General features: G+C 40.5%; 1 protein-coding gene across 26 annotated transcripts in view; it reads left to right on the top strand.

Annotated features, from left to right (window-relative positions):
• NRXN3 (neurexin 3) overlaps positions 1-24,801 on the top strand; it is a 1,021,997-nt gene that overhangs the window by 977,076 nt on the left and 20,120 nt on the right. For 14 of the 26 annotated variants that reach the window (XM_055812570.1, XM_055812560.1, XM_055812519.1 and 11 more), the window contains one exon: positions 5,262-5,337. In XM_055812570.1, the coding sequence (XP_055668545.1) occupies positions 5,262-5,337 (76 nt within the window). Of the gene's footprint in view, positions 1-5,261; positions 5,347-24,801 lie in introns of all 26 variants that reach the window. The other 12 variants (XM_055812445.1, XM_055812456.1, XM_055812490.1 and 9 more) reach the window with 1 other exon arrangement.

Raw genomic sequence — 24,801 nt, 5'->3', positions numbered from 1 at the left:
GGTTCCTTGGTGGCAAAGAGATTTACACTTCTCTAGCAACAAAGCATTAAGTGTTGCTTTTCAAATAATGGTGTTGAATTGGAAGTAATGTGTACAGTGTGCAGAAGAGTTTCAAGGAAAAAGCAAGTAGGAAAATTAAATCCTACTTTACTGAGTGAAGCAACTGCCAGGTATGCACTTCTGGAGGAATTTGTCTGGGATTTGAATTTATGGACCCTTGTCTTTTCTCTTGAGTAGAAGTGAGAACTCCATCATTCTTGGGTGTGTTATTTATAATTTCATAAAGCTGTTCTGTGACAGCACTTATTTTACCCAGAGTGCTTAATCTTTCTCAAATAATGGTGCACCCAAAGAGCAAGGTGTCAAAAAAAAAATTGGTGGTTGGGAAAAGGAAGATTCAGCACCTGCCATTTTGTGTAGAACAAAGGAGCAAAGGTTGTGGATCCGATGCATAAATTAGGGCTTTGGGTGCTTGGAAGGTCTTGCGTGAGCAGGTCTTGCCACACCATCCCAACTTTCCTTGCGCTTTACATCCCACACCGGTATGTACAGTGTAATGAACAAAGATGTAGAACCATCACCATGGCGAGATTGAAGAGGCCCTTAGAGTGAATAATTAGGAGGAGGTGATTACAGAACTAATAATTCATGGAAAGGAATGTGGAGCCAATTCAGTGAAATTGAAAGAATTTGAAGGTAAATATGCCTATAAATCCTCCAGGGTGGACTCAGAGTTTAGCACTTTCTCCTACCCCGGTTTTATTCCAAGGCAATTTCATTAAACACTAGAGAGAGGGAGAGAAAAAATAATACTATAAATGCCATAAAAAATCTTTCAGAGGAAGGAATAAAAAGGGTTCCTGCCAGAGAGAGATTTTATTAAAAGTTATTATAATACCTATCTTTAGTTTTATGGCCTTTAATACAGGGCCAAGTAATTTCAAAGCTGGGTTTCTTTAAAAATGAAATACATATTTTAAAATAGTATAGTATGAATTATTATTTTTAATATAGAATTTAGCTAATATATGGAATAAAAAAATATTTTCTCTCTCATGTTCTTTCCAATGAAAACATAAATGTAGTTTCCATCACAGCAGACGGAAAAGTTTTGTTACTATCATGTTGCCTGTACATAAGAATGTTTAGCATTTACCATCTCCACATCACTAGGCAGACACTAAAGGATTAATCTGGTTCCCTGCCCTGGGGCCAACAAGAAAGCCATAGATAGATAAAATAGATAGATTGATTATAATCAGCATCATTTCAAAAATGGGGAAAGGGCACCAGAAATGGAATAGCTGGGTTTGCTTACTGCATCACAGTGAGCTGTTTCTGATGCAAATAAATGATGTTGGCAGAAAGGTTTCTAGGGTTGCTGCTCACTAGCCTCTCCTGTCTCCTGGAAGCAGCAAATTTAATAATCATCCTTTGAAAAGTCTCATCTCCAGGAGGGTTTTGAAAGGTGCAGATTCCAGTTACAAGAAGTTGTGGTCTTCTGGAGGTTTCCTCGACTCTGTTTCTGTGGTCAGGAATTTGCTGCTGTTTCTCACCAAAATAGTTTTATTCCTCTGGGATGATTCGGATGTTGGTATCTGAGCGGAAGGTGCATGGAAAACCAATATGTGATGGGACTAGAAAATCAGTCAGTGATGAATTGTGATGGAAAGTACTGAGATTCAAAATACAAGATAGGAAATGGCAAGACAGATTAGCGTATTTATCTTTTCTGTGGTTTCTAGAGATCTCATTAATGACCTCGACTTAAGTCTAACACCACTTCTGGAGGTTTTTCTCTTTTTCTAACCCTCATTTTTACACATACAAAATCAGCAGCATGGGACAAATAGCAATCAGAGCAAGAAAAACTGGAATATCAGGGAAATAGCATGCAGTGGAGATGGGGAGAAAAGGACAGTGATTAATTGATAGAATCAAGTGTGGAACCAGTCATGAAAAAGCGCAGGTACAGGTCAGAGTTGGCAGGGTTGGTGAGTATTGCACGTGACACATTTGCATGTTGTTCGAGTCTGGCAGGCTGTGCCCTTCTCTGCTCAGAACCAACACAAGCTGCGTGGGGTTTTTATAGAAGGAAATCTACAACACGGATCTAAGACTGCAGCATAAAAATGTTGCATGTGCCATCCTTAAGGTGCTTATTAGATGGGAAATTCATCAAGAAGATAAAAAGGGCCAGGCTTCATGACTTTTCAGCTCCTGCTTGGAACTCACCTTGGCTTCAGAATTCTTTGTCACCCCATATTCAGGATATGTCACGCATAAAAGTGGCTGGGAGGCCGCAGAGGCTGACCTTGCCCAGCGCCGTGCTGCTGGCCCTGGCTGTCTATGGGGCCTCAGCAAAAGAGTCCTGAACAGGGCAATGATAAAAGTGATACATCTTTGGTCTTTGGTACAGGGACTTCCCAAGCTAGGTATGGGGAATGACTCAGGATGGATGTTTTTACCTTTAATTTGGCCAATCACTTCCAAAAGGCTTCTAAACCTTTATTGCCAGTATCCTGTTGCAAGGAGTTTCCCAGTTAAAAAAAAAAAACAAAAACAAAAACAAAAAAAAACCCCACAAACAAATAAAAAAATCAAACCATTGTGTAAGGAAATATCACCTGCTTTTTTTGTGGTGTGCTGCCTGTCTGGTTTCATAATAAACAAGAACTAAAACAAAGAGTTATAAAGGAACTCCTTATTCTTTACAAATGCTGAATTGCACTGTCAGTTCCGTTGGATCTGATTCCAAGTTAATGGTGCGTGAAGCCCTTAGATATGAGCAGGTAAGTGGATAAGTGGATAGGTATAGCAGCTGATAAGTGACAACCACACATTGTTATAATTTTTATGTTTATTTCCTACTTGAAGCAAATCATCGCTATTCTTCTATGAGACTCTGCGTGTGGATTTTCATGTCTTCAACTAAGAGCAGAATCTGCATGCTCTATATTCATCCTGGAAGTCAAAGTCAATTGCCAGGGTCTTAGCACTGTCTGAGCAAGGTCTTCTGGTAGTGATGGATAATTTACTCTTTATTCATGGTGCTGTCCTTAACACTCTTTTACAAGTGCTTTAGACAAATATAATATAAATCTCCAGTTTCACTAGCTACATTTCACCTGCTTAAAAAATTTCTTGCAGTATAGTTTTGTTGACTTATTGTGCTAAATTAGTTTACAGTGGTGCAATTAAAAACTAATACCTTTCTAGCCGGGGACAGCTGCATTTCACTGTTGGAGGATGTGATCACTGTTTGTATGAGTTATAAAGTGGTTTGGTGTCCTACAGGATAAATAATGCTTTATAAAATATATATGACAGGACCAGAAGAATTGTAGAAAGTAAATTTATATTTTGTGCATTCCTCTTTTCTTGACCTCTCACTGAATAGATGAACTTTTAAAGCCAGCTAGCTTCAAGAGACAATTCACCAGGATTTTGACAGTGTTCTTTCATTTCTATGACTTAAAGAGGATGCTAAATAAATGACCTTAGTATGTAAGGCAGGAAATTACTTTGTACATGTTACCTCCAGCTCTTTTAATCTTGCCTCCCCACTGAGGCAAGATTATGAAAGTATTTAATGAAAGCATTTAAGCATGATACTACTGCAAGATTGCATCCTACAAAACATTGCCAAATGACAGTGCTGGGTAAGACTGTGTAACACATATGATAGGGATTCCCTGACTTCATAGCTGTTTTTTTACAGATACTCTATTTTTATAATTTTTATTTACAGCCGACCAATCCTGGTTTTCTTTCTTGGCTCACTCCAAGCCATTGAAATCAAGAGTGTAGGAATGTTAGGTTCCATCTGATATTTCTGACTGACTGCTCGGTTCTGGGTTTTTTCCCTAGCTCAAATGCAAACAGAGTGGGAGAGCAAGGAACTTCTGGCAGGGGAGAGAGGGACTTGATAGCACTCGGACCACAGGGGGCTAAAGAAAAGGCTGAGACCTCAGAACAGTTAGGTGAAGAGAAGAGGGAGCATGTTGGAGACAGCCATAGCAGACATAGGAATGTAAAGGGAACCTTTTTTGAAGCTGGAGGGTCTGTTTGAGGACTAAGGATTTGGAATGCTTGTCATGATGTGAGAATCCCAGGAATATTCACCTGGAGTACTAAAGTACAATGTACTGAAGTACAGCCCCTCAATCTCAGCAGTGCTGCCTGCCTGCTGAAGATCATTTTAGTTGTTTTGTTTCAGGAGTCATCCCACTGATCCTACTGCTCAGCAGAACAGGCAGCTTTCTCCAAGGAAAAGTTGTTAAGGGAGACAATTTCAGCAGAAGCCATGGTTTGAGCCAATGCTGCTGAGCTGGGGTAATTTTGTACTGTGTGCAGGAACGTTACAACCTGTGTCCGGGGACTGCCACAGACTCTCCCTAATAGTCTGCATTACTAATTCAACTAATTGCAGCAATTACAGGCAGGAGATGCTGCTGGGAAGAGACGCCAGTACACTTCTCTCTAACATGCTGCAGTACATGCTGCTCATTAATTAGACCAGCAGAAAAAAAAAAAAAAAAGAAAAAAAAAAAAAGAAAAAAAATAGAGAGAAAGAAAGAAAGAATCACCAGCTGGAAACACAAAGGAATGTGCTGAAACCTGTAAGGGCTGTGAACAGTCATAGTTTGGTTTAAGCCTTTCAGAACCTGTCGTCTTTCTCTAGGAAAGGCCTTTTGGAATCTTTCCAGCCCGTCATCCTGGTCACAGCCACATCCCTTTTCGCTTGGCCAGCAGGCAGCTGAGGTGGCACGTCGGGCACACCTCACACGCGCAGCAGTTCTCCATCATGCAACAAAATGGTTGCACAGGCATTTACTGTCCGGGTACACACCAAGGATTCCCAGCCCGAGGGGTCATTAGCAGAGCAGGAATTCCCTTTGCCCCAGAGCAACACGGCAAAGAGTGCTGCTTGCTCCTGGGTGATGCGTACTGACCGCGTTCACAGCGCTGTGGGACCTGCCTAGGGACCTGAACAGCCTGGCGGGGGACCCCCTGTGCACACCCCAAATATTCAACAGCACAGGACAAGCACTATTCCTCCTGCAGGAGACCCCAGTTCCGTGGAAAGCACATTTACCCAGGCATAGCTGGAATGCTTGGTACAAGTTAAATATTTTTAAAGTTACTGTGGGTTTTTTTTCTAACATACTTAGCTGCCTCTGTAACAGCCCCTTGACTTGCAAATGTCTTATATTTTTTCCTCTGTTCTTTTTCCTTCGCTCCTTTCCTTCACATGCCAGACGACAGACGACATCGTTTCATCAGCTGAATGTTCCAGTGACGATGAAGATTTCATTGACTGTGAGCCCAGTACAGGTAAGTCAGGTCAGTCTTGTTTTGCTCGCTTTCTGATTTCATTTGCAAAAAACAATGCATACATATATTTATATGTGTGTGTATGTATACATATATAATTATATATGTATATATGTGTGTGTATATGTGTATATATATACCCTTATGTATATATACACTGTATATAAAATAAAAATTATACAGCCAAGCATCAGATCCCATGGACTTGGCAACAGCAAAACACAGATACATAGTCACCATTTGGTTAATATAAAGTTGTTTGCATGGAAAGCCAAACTTGCTGAAAGTGATCCCAGCTAATTAATAGTTCATATGTTTGTATCAGTTAATTCACTGACACAGTGGGAAAGCCAAAATATCAGTGTGGCATGTGACACGTAATAAAGATTTATGAAGTGGGGAGGGTGAATGAGAAACAGAGGAGAAACAAAAGTGAAGCAATAATGGGTTATTAGCATTGTTTAATCTTTGTTAATTGCTCTGAAGATGGACTGTAAAAGGATACATTTGTCCATGGGATTTTGAATACAGTTAACATGGTAATGTATTTATACTAATTTTGTTTCCTGTGAGCCCAAAGTAATTGGGGAGCACCAAAACATAGTTCTAACATAACAAAATTAGTAGTAATTCTTGCCCTGTTATCTGCAGTGATGCTTCAAAATGTATCCATTAAAGAGTCAGAAGAACTGGCCATGTGGAGCTGACTCAACTTCTCCCTTTCAGATACATTTTGATAAATTTATGGCTTTTCTTTCTGGTGAGATATATGATGTGATATCCAGCAGGCAACTGCAGTCTATTTTATTTCTTGCAGGCTTTTTCAAGTCTTCTTTTTTGAGGCTTGCCATGAGTTAAGCATTTCTATAATAGAGAACAGACATCATCGAATTTCTGTGTACATTTAAAAGAAAAAGAGGGAGTTTGGTTAGAATTTTTTGTCCTTCAAAGTGAAACATATAAATAGTCTAGGGTGGGGTTTTTTGTTTTACTTTGTTTGGTTTGGTTTTGCTTTGTTTTATTTGGGATATTTTTTTTTTCTTTAAATAATCCCCGAGAAAGCATTATAAATGTTCTGCTTTTAGTTTCCTAAAGCCATCTGGTTAATACAATAATAACATTAAAATTCACCCAAGGCTAGTGCTTTCGTATTTCTTTTCAATTCGTCATGCTCTACCTGCATTTTTTTTTTTGGTAGAACTTGGTCTTGCAGTAACCTGAGATTGGCATTGCCTTGTAGCTGGGAACTTCCACCCGTCTTCTTGACTTCCCTGCGATGGCAGGGAAGGCAGTGACACAATGACTGATGCTAACAGATAGCTCCCCCTACTCCCATCTCTTTTCTCATGGATCTCGTTAAGAGTTTTTCAACTCCTCATCCGGCAGAAAAGCGGTCCAAATAATACTAGACTGTGAAGCATAAACAGTGTGGGTATTGAGATTTTAAATACAGGTAGTAAGTAATGAAATGCCAGCACAGTGATTATCATGAAAGTGAGGCATGAGATTAATAGGACCATGCTGAAAGGACTGATGTACCACAACTGATATGCAAGTGAATGGATAGGAATCGTCTCATTAAAGCTTCACTAACATTTCAAGACCTTTTTTTTTTATTATTCTGATTGCTCAGTATTTCAGTTAAAGGAGGAAACTAGTTCTTTATCAGGCTCCTCCTCTTGCACATTATTGTCGTTTATGTTTCAATGCCGAAATCACAATTATTTCAGTGGCTAGAAACTGTAATAGCAATGTTTTCAGCTTTTTATGCTGCCAGTGGAAAACTCAAAGTCTGAGGAGAAATTTGATAAAACAGGATATTTAGCATGAAATTTCAGAGTGCTTTAGAGCAACATTTCCAGACTAAAAAAACCTCTCTCTCGACACAGTTAGAAATCTATTGCTACAAACAGGTAAAAACTGGATTTGTAAAAACGACTTGCCTTTGAAAATCCTGCTAAGCGTTACAGTTGGCAGCTATAAGTGCCTACAGACATTTGAATATCTGCTGTGCAAAATCATATGACTCGCTGAAAATCTGCTGAAGGTACTTCCCTAAACTACTAGACATTCTTGAAAGTTTCACCCAGTATCTTTTATCGCTCCCTAATCCTCCTCCATAGGATGGTGGTCTGCATGAGCCACCGAAATCTCTGTCTTTTCTTGGGAACTACTGCAGTGGGGAGAATAAAAATAAGCCTGATTATGAGTTTAAAAAGTCTCCCAGATGGTCCTCACTGATGAAATTTATACTTCCAAATTTTGAGGTTTCCCGCTCTCAGAGGCGTTGGTGTACAAAGCCATCAGGAGGAGGCATACGTATGCAGGTCCTTTTTGCCTCCAAAACCATAAACCTGGCTCATTCGCTCATAATAAGAAGGAAAAATAACAGCTTTATGGTGCTCCTCGTTTAGGTTTCTTTGTCTCTCTTACTGTCTCCACTCCCGGCACATCCAGGGAAGGTAGAACAGTGCCTGCAATACAGCCGGTATCAATGCACTCACGCAGCCCATTCCGCTCTGGAGCCCTAAAGCAATCTGAGCCGGCTTATCCAAATCCAGTGGTGCTGGCTTGGCTGAGCAGATATGTTTGCCTTCACACGTCACCAGCCAAGTCAGGATTCTGGCCATATGCCAAGATCTGGTACTTAAACGTATACATTACGGAAAGAAAAGATCTGGATTATCTTGCTTGTATTTTCTAGTGCACAGGTTTGGATTTTTTTTCAGATTTAATTTTATTTATTTTTTTTTAATTGGGCCTGTTTGAAGTTGCTTCATCCTGTTCTGTTGACAGGTCGGTGTATTTTATGCTGCCTTCTGGCTTGCTTGATCCCTTTTGCAGCAAATTGAAAATTAAATGACCTAACCCAGCACAGGCTCCTTTTTGTTGCTCTGATAATGTGTAGCTTTTAAAGCTCTTGAGTTTCTGCCAAACTCCAGGACTTGGCCTTCCATCACCCTCAGTGCCATGGTCCAGTAATGCAAAGGTTACTGAACTCACTGCTGCAGTTGTGAGATACGAGATACATCACGATGAACCTGCTGTGCAACAGCCAAGACAAGGGCAGCAGAGAATACTGCCCGACAAATCAAAAGCTTTCAGATTTCATGTGGGTCAGAATCAAATCCCAAGATCTAAATTTATTACTTTGGTCTTGCTCCTGGATCAGAGGCAGTACCCTACAGAGCCCTTTCGAAGACTTTGATTTTGGTGTACTCAAAGATAGTTCAAAAGACAGAAAACCATGTCCACTTTGAGGCTAAATATCATACGAGAACCATTTGCAAGGTCTTACTGCCACTTCACTCTGATTGTCTGTCAAATCCAAGACCCGAATCTCAGTAAGTGTACAATCTGCACCTGGATACTGGCATCTCTTTAAAAGAAGGTAATGTAAAGGCAGTTTCCTCACTCTGCTCCCCTCAAGGTTTTCCCTGCTAGCTGGAGACACTGTAGCAGGCTGGCTGCTACTCTGTGCCCCTCTTCCAAAAGTGATTTCTGCTGGGATTTCTGTAGATCCCCTTGTTCAGAAACCAGCAGCTGTCACAGGACCTGTCCTGTTTGAGGTAGCCAAAGGCATTCCCTGTAGACACGCATGCCTGCATAAGAAATTATTCCAATAAGAGGTGGCAATGAAAGCTGTGAATTCAAAACCCATTTGTGTTTTACATAATGAAAAAGAAGCCATTGCAGGTTCAGTGTTAAAAACTACTTGTTATTCATCTTATTGCAGGCAATCCCAGATACACTTAGATCTCTAAATCTCCCAGAATGGCTTACTGTAAGTGATACAGAGGGCATAAAACTTCATCTGCCCTGAAGAAACATTTACTTCAGTTGAGAACAGTCCCTCTCTTATCTCTGTGGAAGTGTCGCTTGTCTCAGTACACATTTGAAAACCTTCTGGTTTCTGCACCAGAAACATGATGCTTTTCTCTTGTGCAAGTACAGGGCTCTGTTCTGGCTTGTTCTAGGGAGATCTGAGGCTCAGATATGCAAGTTTCTCAAAGCTGATGCCAGGGTCTGAGCCTGTGCTTGTGAACACAGCTCAGTGGTGGTGGTTTGGTCACTCGGCCACTTGCAGAGAACAAAAGATTTGTAAGGGAGGTATCTTTACTCCTAACTAGGAGCACTGTGCCATCGTGAAGAAAGCAAGCACTTATCTCTTTTCCAGTCAAATAAGGAGCGCCCTTACAACGTGATATTATTGACTCTTCAAAGCCTTGAGGTTGACAGTTGTGCTTTGCTGACTGCAGCTGTCTCCTCCTGCCATCGCCCTTGCTCCCCATAAGCACGTACATTAGCGCAGTTCTCTGGCACCAGGCAGGCTGGATGCTGGTGGCCAGGCAGCTGCCTGGGGATCAGAGCCCAAGCTGCTCATTGCCCTTCTCAAAGCAAACAGTGAAATGCTCACCAGTTAGCCTGGAGCCCATCGTGCAACCTCTTGAAACGGTCTGTAGGGCTTTGTCCTGGCTCCCTGGCTTGACGCATCCCATGTGTCTTCCCTGGTGTAGTTGCCAGCTTTCCCTTCCAATTGTCCCTAAAATTTCCGAGGTGATTTTTTTTTCCAGAGAAATTTGCTCTGTGTTTCCCAAAAGGCTTCATATATCATAAGGTTGTCTAATCAGACTGGTAAGCCTTTCCCATGAGGGACTGGAGACAGCAACAGAGGTGCCAAAATCTACAGTTCTTTGTGCTGGAAGTTACACAGTGTTTTGTAGCGTATACCCACAGACAGGAGACACATATCCCACAGGTATCGTGTCTGTATCTATAATTTACTGGCCTGTATCCATCCACCTCAGGCTTATGGTTTATGGGCTAGGACAATCAAGCTTCCACCCAGGTAAGCTGCAGATCCAGGGACCTGCAGACTGCCTCGGTCAGAGATTTATTTGCAGAAGACAAGTGGAAACTCCCTTCCAAGAGCTTACAAGCAGCCAGCACAGTACAAAAAGCAGTGTGCTGGAAGGGAAGAAAAGTTGACTGAGGAAACCCAGAGAAGGTCTGATTTGGCTCTTGTCCTCCTTAAACTGCATCAACCTTCTTGAAGCACCCAGGGAATTTTCATTGCTCTCCCCAGAGAAATGTCCCCACAAATCCAGTGCACAGTTACCCCCAGCCTTTCCCTCTGTCAAACAAGAGTTCTGCTCTGTTTCTGATGCTGTGAACAAGAAATGGCCTTCAGATTTGGGTGTGTGCCTCAGAGCATGCAGAGTAGGCTTCCCGTCTCACAGGCTGAATCCCATACGGATCCGAAGGAAGGGGGATTCATCCACACCACTTCCCAGGGTGTAATGGACTTGTTTGATGGAATTTCCTAGCTACGGTCTTAATGCCAAATCGAAACCAACCAAGCAAGTTTTACTAATCTATCATGCAGATGACTTACAGTAATTTTTATTTTATTTATTTATTTTTTTAATATATATTAGGAATTTATATTGAGTTTGGTTTTCAGCATATTGGTCTTTTTTCCGATGTAAGCTCCAAAGTCCCTACCCATGAGGTTATTTTATCTATATATGCATTATATAGACAGCATGCATATAAATCTCTATGTATATGTGTATACGCTAAAGTAATAACTGACTAATATCAGCAGTAGCCCCTATCATCCAGTCACATGTTTACACAGAAATTCATGCCTTCATCTAACCCTGGCATTTGCTGGCGTGGACAGATGCATGATATTGTTATTTCTTGGTGAACAAAGCACGTTATATTTCTTTTTTCTTAGAGTTTTTTCTTTCTTCCTTTTATTTATTTGTTTACTTTTAATTGATAGTTTCATCTACAAATTAGCCTTGGGGTAGGGTGGGGCAGGGAGAATAAAAAAATTATACAGGTATATCCATCGGTATATACACACATACTCCGTGTATATATCGATAGATATATACATTGTATATATTTGAAGAACATTTTCTGTCGTTTCACCTCATCTTGTGCCGCATGAATTTTTGGTGATTGATATTTTAGTTTCTTTTATATTTCTTTCCCTTTTTTTTTGGCTCGTAATGGTGCCATACCGCTATTTTTTTTAATTTTTAAAATCATTGCTGTACTTTTCAATTTATATTTTTGGAGTTCTTCCAACAAAATAATGGTTTAATCATCTCAAGAAAGAGATATAGATCTGCAAACCAATAAAGGCAACAAAATCTTTTCTTGCCATCCTAAAGAAAACCACATTTTCAGATATCCCAAGAAAGTTGTGTGTAAAAGAATGAAGATCCTTACCCCTCCCTTCTTTTTATTTTCTCTTCTCCCTCCCTTTTCTAAACTTCTGCAAAGTCTTTATCCTGTCTTTTCCCTCCCCCCGACCTATTCTTTTTTTTTCATTTGAGTTCAGAGAAAAAAAAAAAAACACCCAGAAGGAACAAAAGTTTTCCCTTTACCCGTGCTGTCTCCCAGAAAAAAATTCTTCCGACAAAGCAAGCCCTACAAACCACAGATGGCATAAAAAGAATTTTATTGCAATGCAGAGTATCTGTCATATCTTTTATTTCTGGGTCAGTGCAAGATCATTTTTATGGCATGCTGTAGTTTAGCTGATTTAACTAACCATGGCCTTCATTAATCGGTGCATGGGCTGTGATGATGCCATCTTGTGTTTCATCAGAGCTACGCATTCAGGCTAACCGAACAAGTCCGTAGCGTATGATCTGGGGGGGGGAGTGGGGAGGGGGGGGGGGGTTGGTAACGTTTCAATTTTGATTTTTAGTTGTGTTATAATTTCTTCTTTTTGGAAGAGTTATGCCAGTACCATCAGCTGCGTCTTGCAGCCTCAGCATTATATATATCTACTTTATTTTATGGGTTTTTTTGATCTTTTTTTTTTTTATTTCTTAGTAGTGATCTTACGTCTTGTCTGTGTCCATCTGTCTTGTCAGTGTGTCTTGGAGTCCATTGGCCTAGTGTTGTTATGTGATTCTGTTCTCTGTTCGTAAGCTGGTGTTCAGCTCCCCGCCGCTCCGTTGCCCCTCTTCCCCTTCCCCTCCCCTCCCCTTCCCCACCTGCCCCAGGGAGGTCCGCAACGGGGCACCAAGCTTTGAACCACATTCTGAGCGTCAGCCCAGGCTGTGAGTTGCAGGATGCCCACACAGCTTCTTAAGACAGAGGTTGCAGCTGTTGGGTTTTCAACGGTTTTCAAACTCCATTATCAATTCGCTCTCAGAAACGGTTTACTGGCATAATGCTAAAGTGACTTCTCAGACAGCTGCTTAGGGGATTTGTACGTGCGTGCTGATGTCTTAGAGTAAGGACTCCTGTTATCTGCCCTTTCGGTGCCAGAAAAGGCTGCGCAGGGTGCAGGCTGTATGTTAAGTGGAAAGTACCTAGGCTTTTTTTATAAAAGGTGGTCTTGGGAAGGAAATATGCACATGCCACTGAAATGATAGCTATGTGAATTTATTCCTGAAATCCACAGTCCATTTGTAGTTAAGAGACAAAAATGTAAGATGTACTTAAGATTTCTAAGAGTACTGCATCTTCGCTTTATGGGGTCAGTCTTCTGTTTGTCTCCGTGTGATGTCTGCCTCCCTATTGATACTGGTGAAAACTGTCTTGCAGATGTTCACTCGTAGTAACTTAAACACAATTCTGGAAATGCATCTGGAGTGTCTTCTGCCATATGCATCATGAATGTGCAATAATGCATAAAGCAGAAGAAAACAAGCTGAGTTTTCAGGTGTCTGCTTAGACTTGAAACGCTATTTAGAAAAAATATCCTTTGGCTTGTACAATGGTGCATTTCCTGGGATCTCAGTTCTGTTCCCAGTGAAGGTACTAGCCATCTTAATGGCACAGAAGGTCTCAGTGCATTAGGATACATTAGCTGGCATCAGTGGATCATCTCCAGGTAGTGGAGGAAAAGGCAGACAGTTCTCGTGCAGATAACGTTCACCACATCACAAAGAGCATGTTTACACATACCTTTAGCCTAGCGAAAATCTTTGTTGTTTTGCAGGAATTAGTTTATTCTGCAGGGAAGATGATGAAATCTGTGAACTTTTCTCACAAGAGCATGGTATAAGGCTTATCTATTTAAGCTGAGAGTTACCAGAAGAGGGAAGTGATGGGATATGTTCAGGTCTCTGACATGGAATGATTTAATTTAATTATTTCATTTAACTTACCCAAGATATGCTTCCTTTACTTGCAGTGGGTTAAGAAGAAGATAGCTTTCTTTCACCAATAAGAACCAATGATCTGATGTTGGGTTCAGTTTTCTTAATTTGTATATGATCTGAGAAACACTACTGAGTGCTATTAATCATAGCAAAAATGAATCAGTATTTAAAGCTTACTCACTTTAGATTTTACACCTCTATGTGTTTTTCACAACTATTAATTCTTACTGAATCTAAAGCTTTTTCTTGTCAATTGCTAAAATAACAAAATTGCTTATAAAACTGTACTATGATTAACAAGCTCGTGATTTTGTGTAACACTGCCCTCTGTCAGATAGACCAGAACAGTTCTGTTATGAGGCTTAACAGCAAAAGAAACAATTATTTTTTTTTTAGCTCAAGTGGCAGGTTATTGGAGCAGAACAATCAGAGTTTTAGCCCCTGCATCATAAAGTTCAGGGTAACCTTCATATTGGTGTATTGTGATGAGTAAATCAAGTGTCCAGGCGTCAGGACAGTAGCCTCCAGGCTGTGGTAAAGCTGCTGCGTCCTGCTGAATGATTGCGTTTGTTAGCCTTACGTAGCCTCTGCGATGCCTGTGACTAGCCCTCCGCTGCAGGGAGCGAGAGGCTCACTCAAGCACAGGAGATGCCATGGAAGGTGCCATTGTGCTCCGTTTTACCCCACTAAGTGTGTATACGGATTTCTGGCACTTGAAATAGTTAGTTCATACTGTTGTTTTCTGTCTCAGGGCAGGCTGCCAGCTTCAGCTCTTGTGACATTTGTCAGTGAGCAAGGGGGAGAGCTGAGGGTCAGGTTGTTAAAGCCAAGGATAAAAAGCCTGAACTCCAGTGTGCTGCTCCCAGCTCTGCTGTTGATTCCTTCTGTGACTGTGCATCTGTATCATTCATTTGCCTACCTGTAAGGAGAGTAAATGAAATACTTCTTGGCTAAATGAGGTGAGGAGGAAGGGAAAAGAAGGAGATTTAATTAATATGTTAAAGGACTTTGATATTCAGATGCAAATTGCTCTACAATGCAACAAAGTGGTACTGTACTGCTAACTACCGAAAATGTACAAGCAAGCTATGTTATTGTTAAGACTTTAGTGCTAAGTGCTATCTTCAGTTGCTGTGACAAGTAACATTATTGTGTACTTTTATGAAGTAGATACAACTCCTAATCTGTTAAAGCAGAGAGAAGCAAGCGAGAGATCAAAAGCCAAATATTTTCATGTCAGGGAAGGGTGGGGTGGCATCGTTTTTAAATATCACTTTTTTCTCTAGAGTTAACACATGCAATGGAATGAACCATGCTCAGACTACATAAATTAATGTCATGAGTGGACTGCAATATACAGATCTTTTACATCAGCAGTTCCATCACTTGAACTTGCATCCTGATCAGAATTTTTCTTCAAAATCTTCACAGTTTCTCCAGCCTGACTTGGCTGGTGTAAGTTTTCCTCGTTTTGCATTTAAGATGAGGAGGAGATCAGGATCAGACCCACAGTCTGGCTCCATTGCCCTTGTTGCTTTCCAGTCTTTTTTTAAAGCGTGTTCTCTAAACTTGAAGCCATGTGCACTGTCACATTCTGGCAATCCCTCTAGTACTGTGCCTATGTTATCAAGCTGACACATGTCTAAAATACTAAGATATGATATTTTCAACCTGCTGGGACTTGCTTTTTGTCCCTGTTAGGTCTGATTTTCAGCTTCATAAAATATATGGGAAAGAAAGAAAAAATAGCCAATGACACATTCGGTGGAAGAGAAGAGCTAGCACATGACTCAGGAACACATTTTACATCAAAAGCAAATGGATGCGTATTAGACCCTTAAATGTCTATAGCAACTGATTAGTTAGCTTTAAGCAAGAAGAAACTATCTATCTGATTTTGATATCTGTTAGAGAGAAAACATGTTGAACATTTACAGATACTAGAGACATAGATACACTTGTTCTTCTAAGCATTTTTATTATATATTTCTTTTGGTCGTCATGCCTAGACCTGAAGGTGCCTTATGTATTCAGAAGCCCAAAGGTACTAATATTCGCATGAACTGTAACACCTGGAATGTTACCTCGGCAGAGCAGGAAAACCTATTCTACTTCTATTCGCAACCCAAGTAGATCACGAGATACCAAAGCTTATAATTATGTCAAAAGGGTTATTACCTTGCCTTCATTCTGCCTCTCTCTTTCAGTTCCAATTTATTACTCACAACAGCCAGAAATCAGTGCTTTATCCCAACTGCAATCTGAAGTGGTAGCACTTCTTAAATGCGGTGTGAGGAGCAGGAGACAAAGATCATACCAGTTTTGAAACTACGGATAGACGCAAAAAAAAAGAAAGAAATAAACTGTCTTGATTTGAAATCTCAGATGCCCGCTGATTCGACAATATATTTTATGCTACATTTTCATTGTGCCAAGAAAAACATTATTAAAACCTTACAAAAGAGCCACACTCAAGGACTAATTTTTCAACTTCTGCTGAGTCTCATAAAAAGTGAAGTTGTTTGGTCCTGTGGGGTGGTGTTATAAGGATCATTTTTGGCATTCAAGAGGAACTACAACTATTTTACAGGCAAACATACAAAACCTGAAAATTAGCTTCTTTTAGAGCAACTGGAAAATTCCAACACTTTTGTCTCGTTGCTGGTTTTGTTCTATCTCAGTATCAAAACAATAAAAGTCAGAGGCATCAAAAGGGAAAAAAGTTGTCCTGTCTTTGCAGAACAGCAGAAGTGCAAACCAATTTTGAGTTGTTATTTTTTGTGGGTTTGGATTTTTTTCTAAATTGTTGTGAATAATTCCTTTTTTTTCTTTCCCCTGGTACTGAAACCAGTATGACAGACTTTAGATACTAGTTTTAGTGACTACTGATTTTCAGTGCTGAAGCCTTAAGGTCTTCATATGTATCATATTTGACAGACAGAAAGAGAAAACAGAGCCCTGTAATTAGTTTAGGGTATTTTCTAGTGTATCAAAATATAATTTTAATTTCTTCTGCTGACTTCTTTCCATAAAGCAACTACCGTGGGGTACCTGGAGATCGGTATTTCCCCTAGAATCTGTGGTTCTCCTGTATGCTAATTCTTCTAGTGCTGAAACAGATTGCAAAGCATGTACATGCATGCATTCTCTGTGTATACATACATGAATGTATATTTATACATCTGTTAACGCTATGTTTATGTTCTGGCTAAAAGGAGCATTTTTTGAAATTGAAATAGAGCAGTAGAAGAAACTTGTTTAGGAGCTTTACAGGCAGGTGTGGAAGCAATAGATTGAATCTTGCCTTATCCTCTTTCTCATGCTCCTGTTAAGTTCTGGTAATTCAAATCGGTTTTGTATAACTCGGCTTTTGTATAACTCGGAAAGCAGCTAGTACATCCCAACATTTTGGGGGAGGTGTTTTGTGAGTGCAGGTGAGTGTGACTCTCAGGTCTGAGATGTGAGCATGGTCTGAAATAGAGGACCAGTGGCACACAGCTGAACTGGCAGCAGGGAGGTGCCTTTGGCGAGGTTCTGAATCACTTAGCTCTGCCGGGGAAGTGGGGACTCAGGGAGCTCTGGGGAGGATTGAGGAGGGTTTGACATCTGGAGAGAAAGTCGAGGGACTTGGCAGTGTAGTGGGAGTATGTATGCATCTGGGGAGGGGGGGAAATACTTTTTTGTACAGTAAACTGGACATACTGCCTGATCTACACATAGTCCAGTGGTTGATGGATAGCTTTCCCCTGGAAAAAACGCTGCAAGATACCCCACACAGCAGTAGAGTGATCAGCCTTTGAGCATGAAATGATGACTTTTGAGCTTTATCTTCTGATAAGTGAGAGGTATTCAGGTTTGCCTGAAACCCTTTACTTCACATGTTTAAACTTGCCATATAGCCCAAAGGGAATACACAGGCTGGAAGGTAGTTGAAAATGTTCGTGCCCTGGTTCTTTTTTGACAAAAAGTGAAGATTTGGGGTTGGCAAAGTACTGTGGGGACTCCATCTATTTTCCTCTGAACTGTCTGTGTCAAATCCAAAACAAGAAAATGTTTTATGACTCCTCAAATGCAAATTTCAACTTTTGTCTTAAGTGCCCTTTCATTTTGAAATTGATGGTTTAAAAAAAGAAATTTCAAAAATTAAAAGCTCACATTCTGACAAAGTATGTTATTATGAAACAAAGTAAACTTAAATTTTGTAGTTGTAAGTATTGCGTGGGGATTTCACTATACTTGTCCCCTTTTTATATTTCTGAAAATATTATAAGTTACTGACTAGTAACCTTCACCCTTAACTAACTTGGAAGCTTTTTACTGCTCCTTATCTGTTTTTCAGCTTCCTTTTTCCCCTGTTAGATTCTCCAGAACATTAAACCATACTTTTCTCCATAGGAAACATCTGTCACTAGCTCTCTGCCATTTGTGTTAGAAGAATAAAACTTTTGATTACATTTATCAAAGGAGTTGGGCCGGTATATTTTAGCATCTTCAGTTGTTTCATTCATAGCTTTTCTTTATATTTTGAATAGTAATGGCAAAAGTCCATCCCTGAAGCTGTGTGATCTTTCCCACATATGCTGTTTTCCATATCTATCACTTTTCTCTTGGAAAGAAAAAGCAAACAAGAATCATTTTGAAGAGGGAGGGAAAGAAGGCTTCTTCACTAAGGCGGTATTTTTAGAAACAGCTGGTAAAACAAGCTGCAAATGTTGTGCCTGGAGCACCTCTATTCTAATAGCAGTATTGTTTAAAGATGAAAGCAGCCATTTGTGTGTCTAGTTTGCTCTGATAGTAGTAATTCTTTCTCCATACAGGAAGAGCTGGGAAACCTGGTGCAGTAGTTTGTTCCCTATCTTACCTCCCCTGAAAAGGTTTTACACATTGCTCTGCTGAAGAATGAGCATTCCGTAGCATTTTCTACCGCAAACGTAAAGAACAGAGAGCATAGGAAAAATGAATCTCCATCATAGAATCACAGAACCATAGAATAGTTTAGGTTGGGAAAGACCTTTAAGATCATCAAGTCCAACCGTTAACCCAGCACTGTTAAGCCCAGCTCTAACCCATGTCCCTCAGTGCCACATCTATGCATTTTTTAAACACCTCTGGGCACGGTGACTCCACCACCTCCCTGGGCAGCCCGTCCCAGTGCCTGACCACCCTTCCCATGAAGAAATTTCCCCCCTACCCAATCTAAACCCGCCCTGGCGCACCTTGACGCCGTTTCCCCTTGCCCTGTCGCTTGTTCCCTGGGAGCAGAGACCGACCCCCCCTGCCCACAGCCCCTGTCAGGCAGCTGCAGGGAGCGACCAGGCCCCCCCAGCCCCCTCCTCTCCAGGCTGAGCCCCCCCAGCCCCCGCCCGGCTCTGGACACGCTCCAGCCCCTCAGTGTCCCTCTGGCCGTGAGGGGCCCAGAGCTGAGCCCAGGGCTCGAGGGGCGGCCTCACCCGTGCCGAGCGCAGGGGGACGGGCACTGCCCCGGCCCCGCTGGCCACGCCGTGTGGGACACCAGCCAGGGCGCTGCTGGCCTCCTGGGCCACCCGGGCACGCGGGGGGCTCATGCCCAGCAGCTGTTGATCAACACCTGCACGCGCTGCATGATCACCAGATCAGGCCCAGCCAGAACGAGTAGATTTGTTATTCTTCTGGTGATTCTTTGTAGTTTGCCTCCCTGATGACCTGTCCTTTCTGATGACAAGCTGCAAGTTTTCTGCTGGCCTGTCTTCTGGGTGGCAAGTGTCCAAACACAAGGTGCCAATTTAGATAGTTTAAGAAACTTACCCGAGCTGCCAGGATGGTGCCGCTCGGGTAAGAAAGCTATATTCACATGGAAATGTTTAAAGTGTCCTGAGGAACCTGACCAGTTTGGTTTCTTTTTTCATAACAAATTTGCTTAGCTGCCATTAAAGCTAATTAATTATGAGCCTGAGCACCAAATGAGATAACAGCTATTTGGAGTACTTTATAAAAGAGACTTTTTATGAAGGCTAAGATTTACAAGGATATTTGGAATATCAATTGGCATTGATACCTACTGCTTTTGCCTTAACATCCCTATAAAAGCAGTATTGTTTCTTCCGTTTTATTGGGATTTAATTTCTAGTGCTAGCTACATATTCAATGTGCTTATTTAAAATGAATTTGAACAGTTGGATCCTGGAGATGGCTGCACGTCTCAATGTCCATTAGCTCCAACAGCATTTTATAGCTACATTGCCATAATTTTTCCAGCAGCTGAACGGAGCTTTGTGGATATTAGTGCAGCTGAGCACTTGCTTCAAAGATCTAAATTTTAGATTTATATGCTGACAAGAGATAGTTAATCCTTTCGTGGACCAGACCCTTAAGAACCGTCTGAATGGCAGGACTTGAAATAAGACCTTGGAGTCTTAATTCTTCTTTCACTTTCAAACCTCGGTTAATCTCTCCTTCACTTTTAAACAAAGGTTGCATTTTGATCCTGCAGATTTCTTAAACATTCTGTCAGATACACACTCCAGGAGGTCATTTTTCTGGGGATTCAGTCATGTTAGGGCAGTGACAGCTTTTACTGCGGTGTGTCATATTACATTAATTTTCTTATTCAAGAGAGATTTCAGCAAATGCAAAACAAGACGATTGAGCTATCTATGCTGAAGTTAAAGATTTTACACATCAGCTTAGAGCAATGATCATTGTTCCTTGTTGAACATCAGTTCTTTATCAGTTTTCTCTTTTGTTTTGCCTTGTGCTGCTCCTTTCTGGTAACGAAATGCATAGAGCTGTACACATCATTTTGGGAGTAGCAGTGACAAAGCTGTGTGGAGAGGCACTGTTATCTCTCTGCTCCATTACAGTGAAGCCTCTGCTTATGCGCAGCCTGAAAATAGTTGGAAAGCTTAATAAGCATGCGGAACTGGTGCGGAGGAAAGAGATTCTCTGCAACAGAGGATTAGCGGATGACAAATGCAGTTTTCTTTTATAAAATCCAAGAAATTTGAGTCCTGTGTCTCCGAGTGGAGCACTGGGAGAGGTGCTGGAAATATGAATTAAGGGGAATACATATATATGTGTATGTGTATAAACATATCTGTAAGTATGCAATATATAGTACTGCTGTATATGTGTGCAAGTATATATATAAAAACCATAAGTATTATTCAGTTACACAGCATGATAACAGATTTCAGATAGTTCTAGCAAATATCTTAGGTATGAAGTCAGAGTGCTGGTAATAACCTGTCCTGGTCCCCAGGAGATGGCCTGCATGTCACATTGCAGTCTGTCTGATTCTGATGTAAGAAATGATGCACATGATCTACCTCTCACTTCATGGTAATGTAAGGTAGCAATAATGCATATAGGCATTATTATCAGTGTAAAACTGCTGGAGGTGAGTAGTGAATCGTGCTTTTAAATTTTAGATGTATGATATCTTACCAGAACTAAACATCAGATCAGAAACTGTGAATTAGGAAATTCACTGCATGCATGAAAAAAAATTGCATGCACAAGGAATTCCTGGGAAACTACATTTGATAACAGGCTTAAAATACCAACAGCAGAACTTTTTCACTACATTCCTCACTTGTTTATAACTCTCTTCCAAACCTTTTGTCCAGAGCATTTATGAAGGGGATGTTGATTTTTCTTTTAGAAAAGGAAGCAGTCAGCACTTGGATCCCCATAGCAGTCTGGAATTTGGATGCAAATTAAATACTTTCATGGTCAAAAAATTCAAAAAATTGTGTGTAGATTCCTCTGTATATGCATGTGCATGCATATTTACTGATTGCACTAACCACATGGCTGGGAAAACTAGCAGCCTGATGAGATGTTGAGTGCCTTCATTTTTCACTGGTATTAATGAAAGTAGAAAGTATTTAGCAGTCTGTAGGATCAGGGCTGAGTTTATATAGTTGTATGTGAAAAGAAATCACTATACAGAATTAGCTAGACCTTAAATCACAGTCTGGAGAAAAAAAAAAAATCTATGTGGTTTAACAAAGAGGAGAGACTTTAGCCAGAACATTTCAAGGCTTAGCTATAGAATACAACAGCTTGTTTTTATTAGGTGCATATAATCTAAATTTTTTACTGTATTTCATTACAATGCTGTACTTTATTCTGCATGGTTTGAATACATGAGAAATGCCTGTTGGTTTTCTGAGATCAGGCAGCTTCTGACTTTCACTTACTTTTTTGAGCCCAGTTAGTGCATCTGTACTCTGCACACTAGTATTCTTGAAAAGAGCAGAATTTAACCCTCCTTTTGCTTAGAAACTATATTCTGTGTTTAAAGTAAGTCATTGCAACTTCCATTTTTATTTCTGCACTTGATGGTGTTCTGGATCTTCTTGGTCTTATCTGACAGAACACTTGGCCCTGTGCGTCAGGTACTGTGTTTGACCAGAAATGTACTGTTAGTACTTCAGTAGCATTATCTCACACTTTAAAAATGTTTTGCAGGTATCAAAAAAAGCTTTTCACTCCTTTAGTAAGAGGGATAAATGCTGTTGTCTCCACTTTATAAATATCGTAGTCAGAGAGGTTAGAAGGATGCTTCCTTAGGTGACTCACTAACAAGCTTTAACTGAGAGCAACATGGAGAAGATTTGAGAGATGCATAGAGAAAAGGATTTGTAGGGCACGTAATAGTTGCAGAGGTGGGAGGAGGAAAAGTTACTGCTGAGGTTAAAAGAAGAATTTCACTGATAAAGGGGAGGAAATGTTTCCAATTAAAATTATTTTTTTCAATATGAAAATCCCTATTTGTTAAAGCAAAAGGGACAATTTTCACCCATAGCTGTACATTAGTGCTGGAGATGAGCAAACAGATAGTCTTTCCTCGTCCTTAGTAATGCATGTGTTTGCTTGTAGAGTCCAGTCCACTGGCTTTAATGGTTTTCTCTCCTGTTGGTCCCTGCAGAGCCCACACAGTGCTAGGGCTGGGGGCTGGATTCCAAATCTGTGTCTCACTTCTCCAGTGGAGTCCTTTACCTACATCCAATTTACAAGTTCAGTCAGTCATATTTCTGTAAAACCACCATAGGGTAGCTACAAGGTCACTGAGAGCATACGCTGACCTACAGTCTTTCCCTCTGAGCGGTGATGACAGGAGACCTGAACTTGACTCTCAGATCCCAGACTTGGGTTGGCAGAGAGTTGGTATGAAAATATCATTAGAGTTGAAAATAGATCCAATATTTTTCAGGTTAGAAATGCATCCACTGAGACATAAAACCCCATGGCAGAGTTTTCAAAGCAGAATATATTTTTTTAAGAGAAAGGCAAAGCTGAGGAAAGAGCAGAAATGAAGTGCTTTTCCAGTTAGCTTCATGCACGGCCTCCCTACCTATGAAGACAGGGCACATATAACTGTCATCTTACCTCAGAGCTCAGTGCTTCTGTGCTGAATTCTTCTCTTTGTAGTTATATGTTTGAATTGCCAGTTGGTTCCCTTTCTCTTTATTTTTCGAGGTTACCACTGCTATGTTACCAGTCAGTGAAATAAGACCATAATAAAAAATTGTGATGGAGCTATAATGTGACAATGGCAACTTGCATCAAAATTATTTGTTTGAGTGGCTGGTATGTATTCATTAGCCAACAAACAAGCAAAGACAAACTTCTAAAAACATGGGGCATTCACATATCCAAGAATGCGGCACCTGAAGCAATGAGAAGTTGAAAAGGAGGGTGTCCTTTGCGTTGTACCTGTGTAACGTAGTAGCAATCAAGCAGTTGATAATTTGGCTTCTGACATGCTCCCATTTTGATGGATAACTCATGGATAAGCCATGGAAAGTTGTGAAAAGAAGCCACTTTGTATTAAACAATTAAATTTGCCATGAAAGGCTAGCACGCATTGTTTAGGCACTGGGAATAACAGGCAAATCTGCCAGTTCTTCTGCAGCATGTTGGTCCATGTGCCTGTGCATGTTTACTGTCTTTCTGCAAAAGGCAAGGAGGGACCTAGACAGGCTCAAGTGTTTATAATGAACACTCTGAAGGTGAAATTTCTCTTCGACTTCAAAACAGTGCTGTTTATTAATACCCCAATAAGCCAGTAATTCTCAGGGCACTAAGGTTAGAATCTGAGCACCTTTTAAATTCATTCACAAAGTTCAAAGCTGCAAGTTTTGCCAGTAGCAGAATTACCCAAATAAAGTGTTTGCTCTTTTAACATCATATTTCCAGTTCCGTCTCTGTTTTGATTGTGCTTAAGACCAGAAGCTAGAATAAGAATATGAATAGGAGACATGAATTCATCAGGAAAGAAAACTGCATGAGAAAATTTTGTGGCTCATACAGATAAAGGAAATTAGAGTCTACGAGAAAGTAATAGACATTCCTATTAAAATCTAACCATATAACGTCTTACTTCATAGCAGAGGAAAGCATAATATGATAAGCATTTTTTTAGCTTCTTTTAATTAACTTTCCATCCTATTAGACTTGATCTGCAGTTAACTTTCACAGGTATTCATGATTGGTATGCTCCTGTGAATTACTAAACCATGAAGCTCAGACATGATTGTTAATAGCTATGCAAAGTCATCTTTTAGTTGATTTTCTAACACTGACCCTAAAATTTAAATGTAAATATTTCATGTAATACAACAAGTAGTCATATGGAAAACATATACAAGTGAATGACTATATATCCCTTTAAATAGTGATTCCACAGCAATCTGACCTGCCCTGGTCTCTATGAATATTAACTGTTGGGTTTGTTTCAAAAAAAAAACCAACAAAAAAAAAAACGCCACCACATTTTCAAAGTTAGCTCTCCAACTCCTCTAACAAAGGAAACAAATAAGCATTTCTTATGGTGGGATATACATTATCTTATCAAGGTGTGAAGATAAGGTAAAAAGGATGCCAAGGCTATCTAGCTTACCAGTGAGGTAGGCTGAATTAATCAGTAGCAGACTTTTTGTTCAAAAAGTACTTAGGTTTTGAATGGACCTAAAGAATTTTGATGTCCAGCTTCTCATTTTTATTCATGGACATACTATCTCTTCCTGTGCTTCTGAAATACACTCAAGTTATCATCGTTATAGAATAGTTTGGGTTGGAAGGGGCTTTAAAGACCATCTAGTTCCAACCCCCTGTCATGGACAGGGGCATCTTCCACTAGACCAGGTTGCTCCGAGCCCTGTACAACCTGGTGTTGGATGCTTCCAGGGATGGGGCACCCACAGCTTCTCTGGGAAACCTGTGCCAGTATCTCACCACCCTCACCATAAAGCATCTCTTCCTAATATCTAATCTAAATCTGCCCTCTTTCAAATTGAAACCATTCCCCCTTGTCCTGTCACTTCATGCCCTTGTAAGAAGC

Source organism: Falco peregrinus, chromosome 1 (genome assembly GCF_023634155.1).
Source record: "Falco peregrinus isolate bFalPer1 chromosome 1, bFalPer1.pri, whole genome shotgun sequence".
In the NCBI taxonomy this organism is placed as follows: domain Eukaryota; kingdom Metazoa; phylum Chordata; class Aves; order Falconiformes; family Falconidae; genus Falco; species Falco peregrinus.
This window is presented reverse-complemented; position numbering and strand designations above follow the sequence as displayed.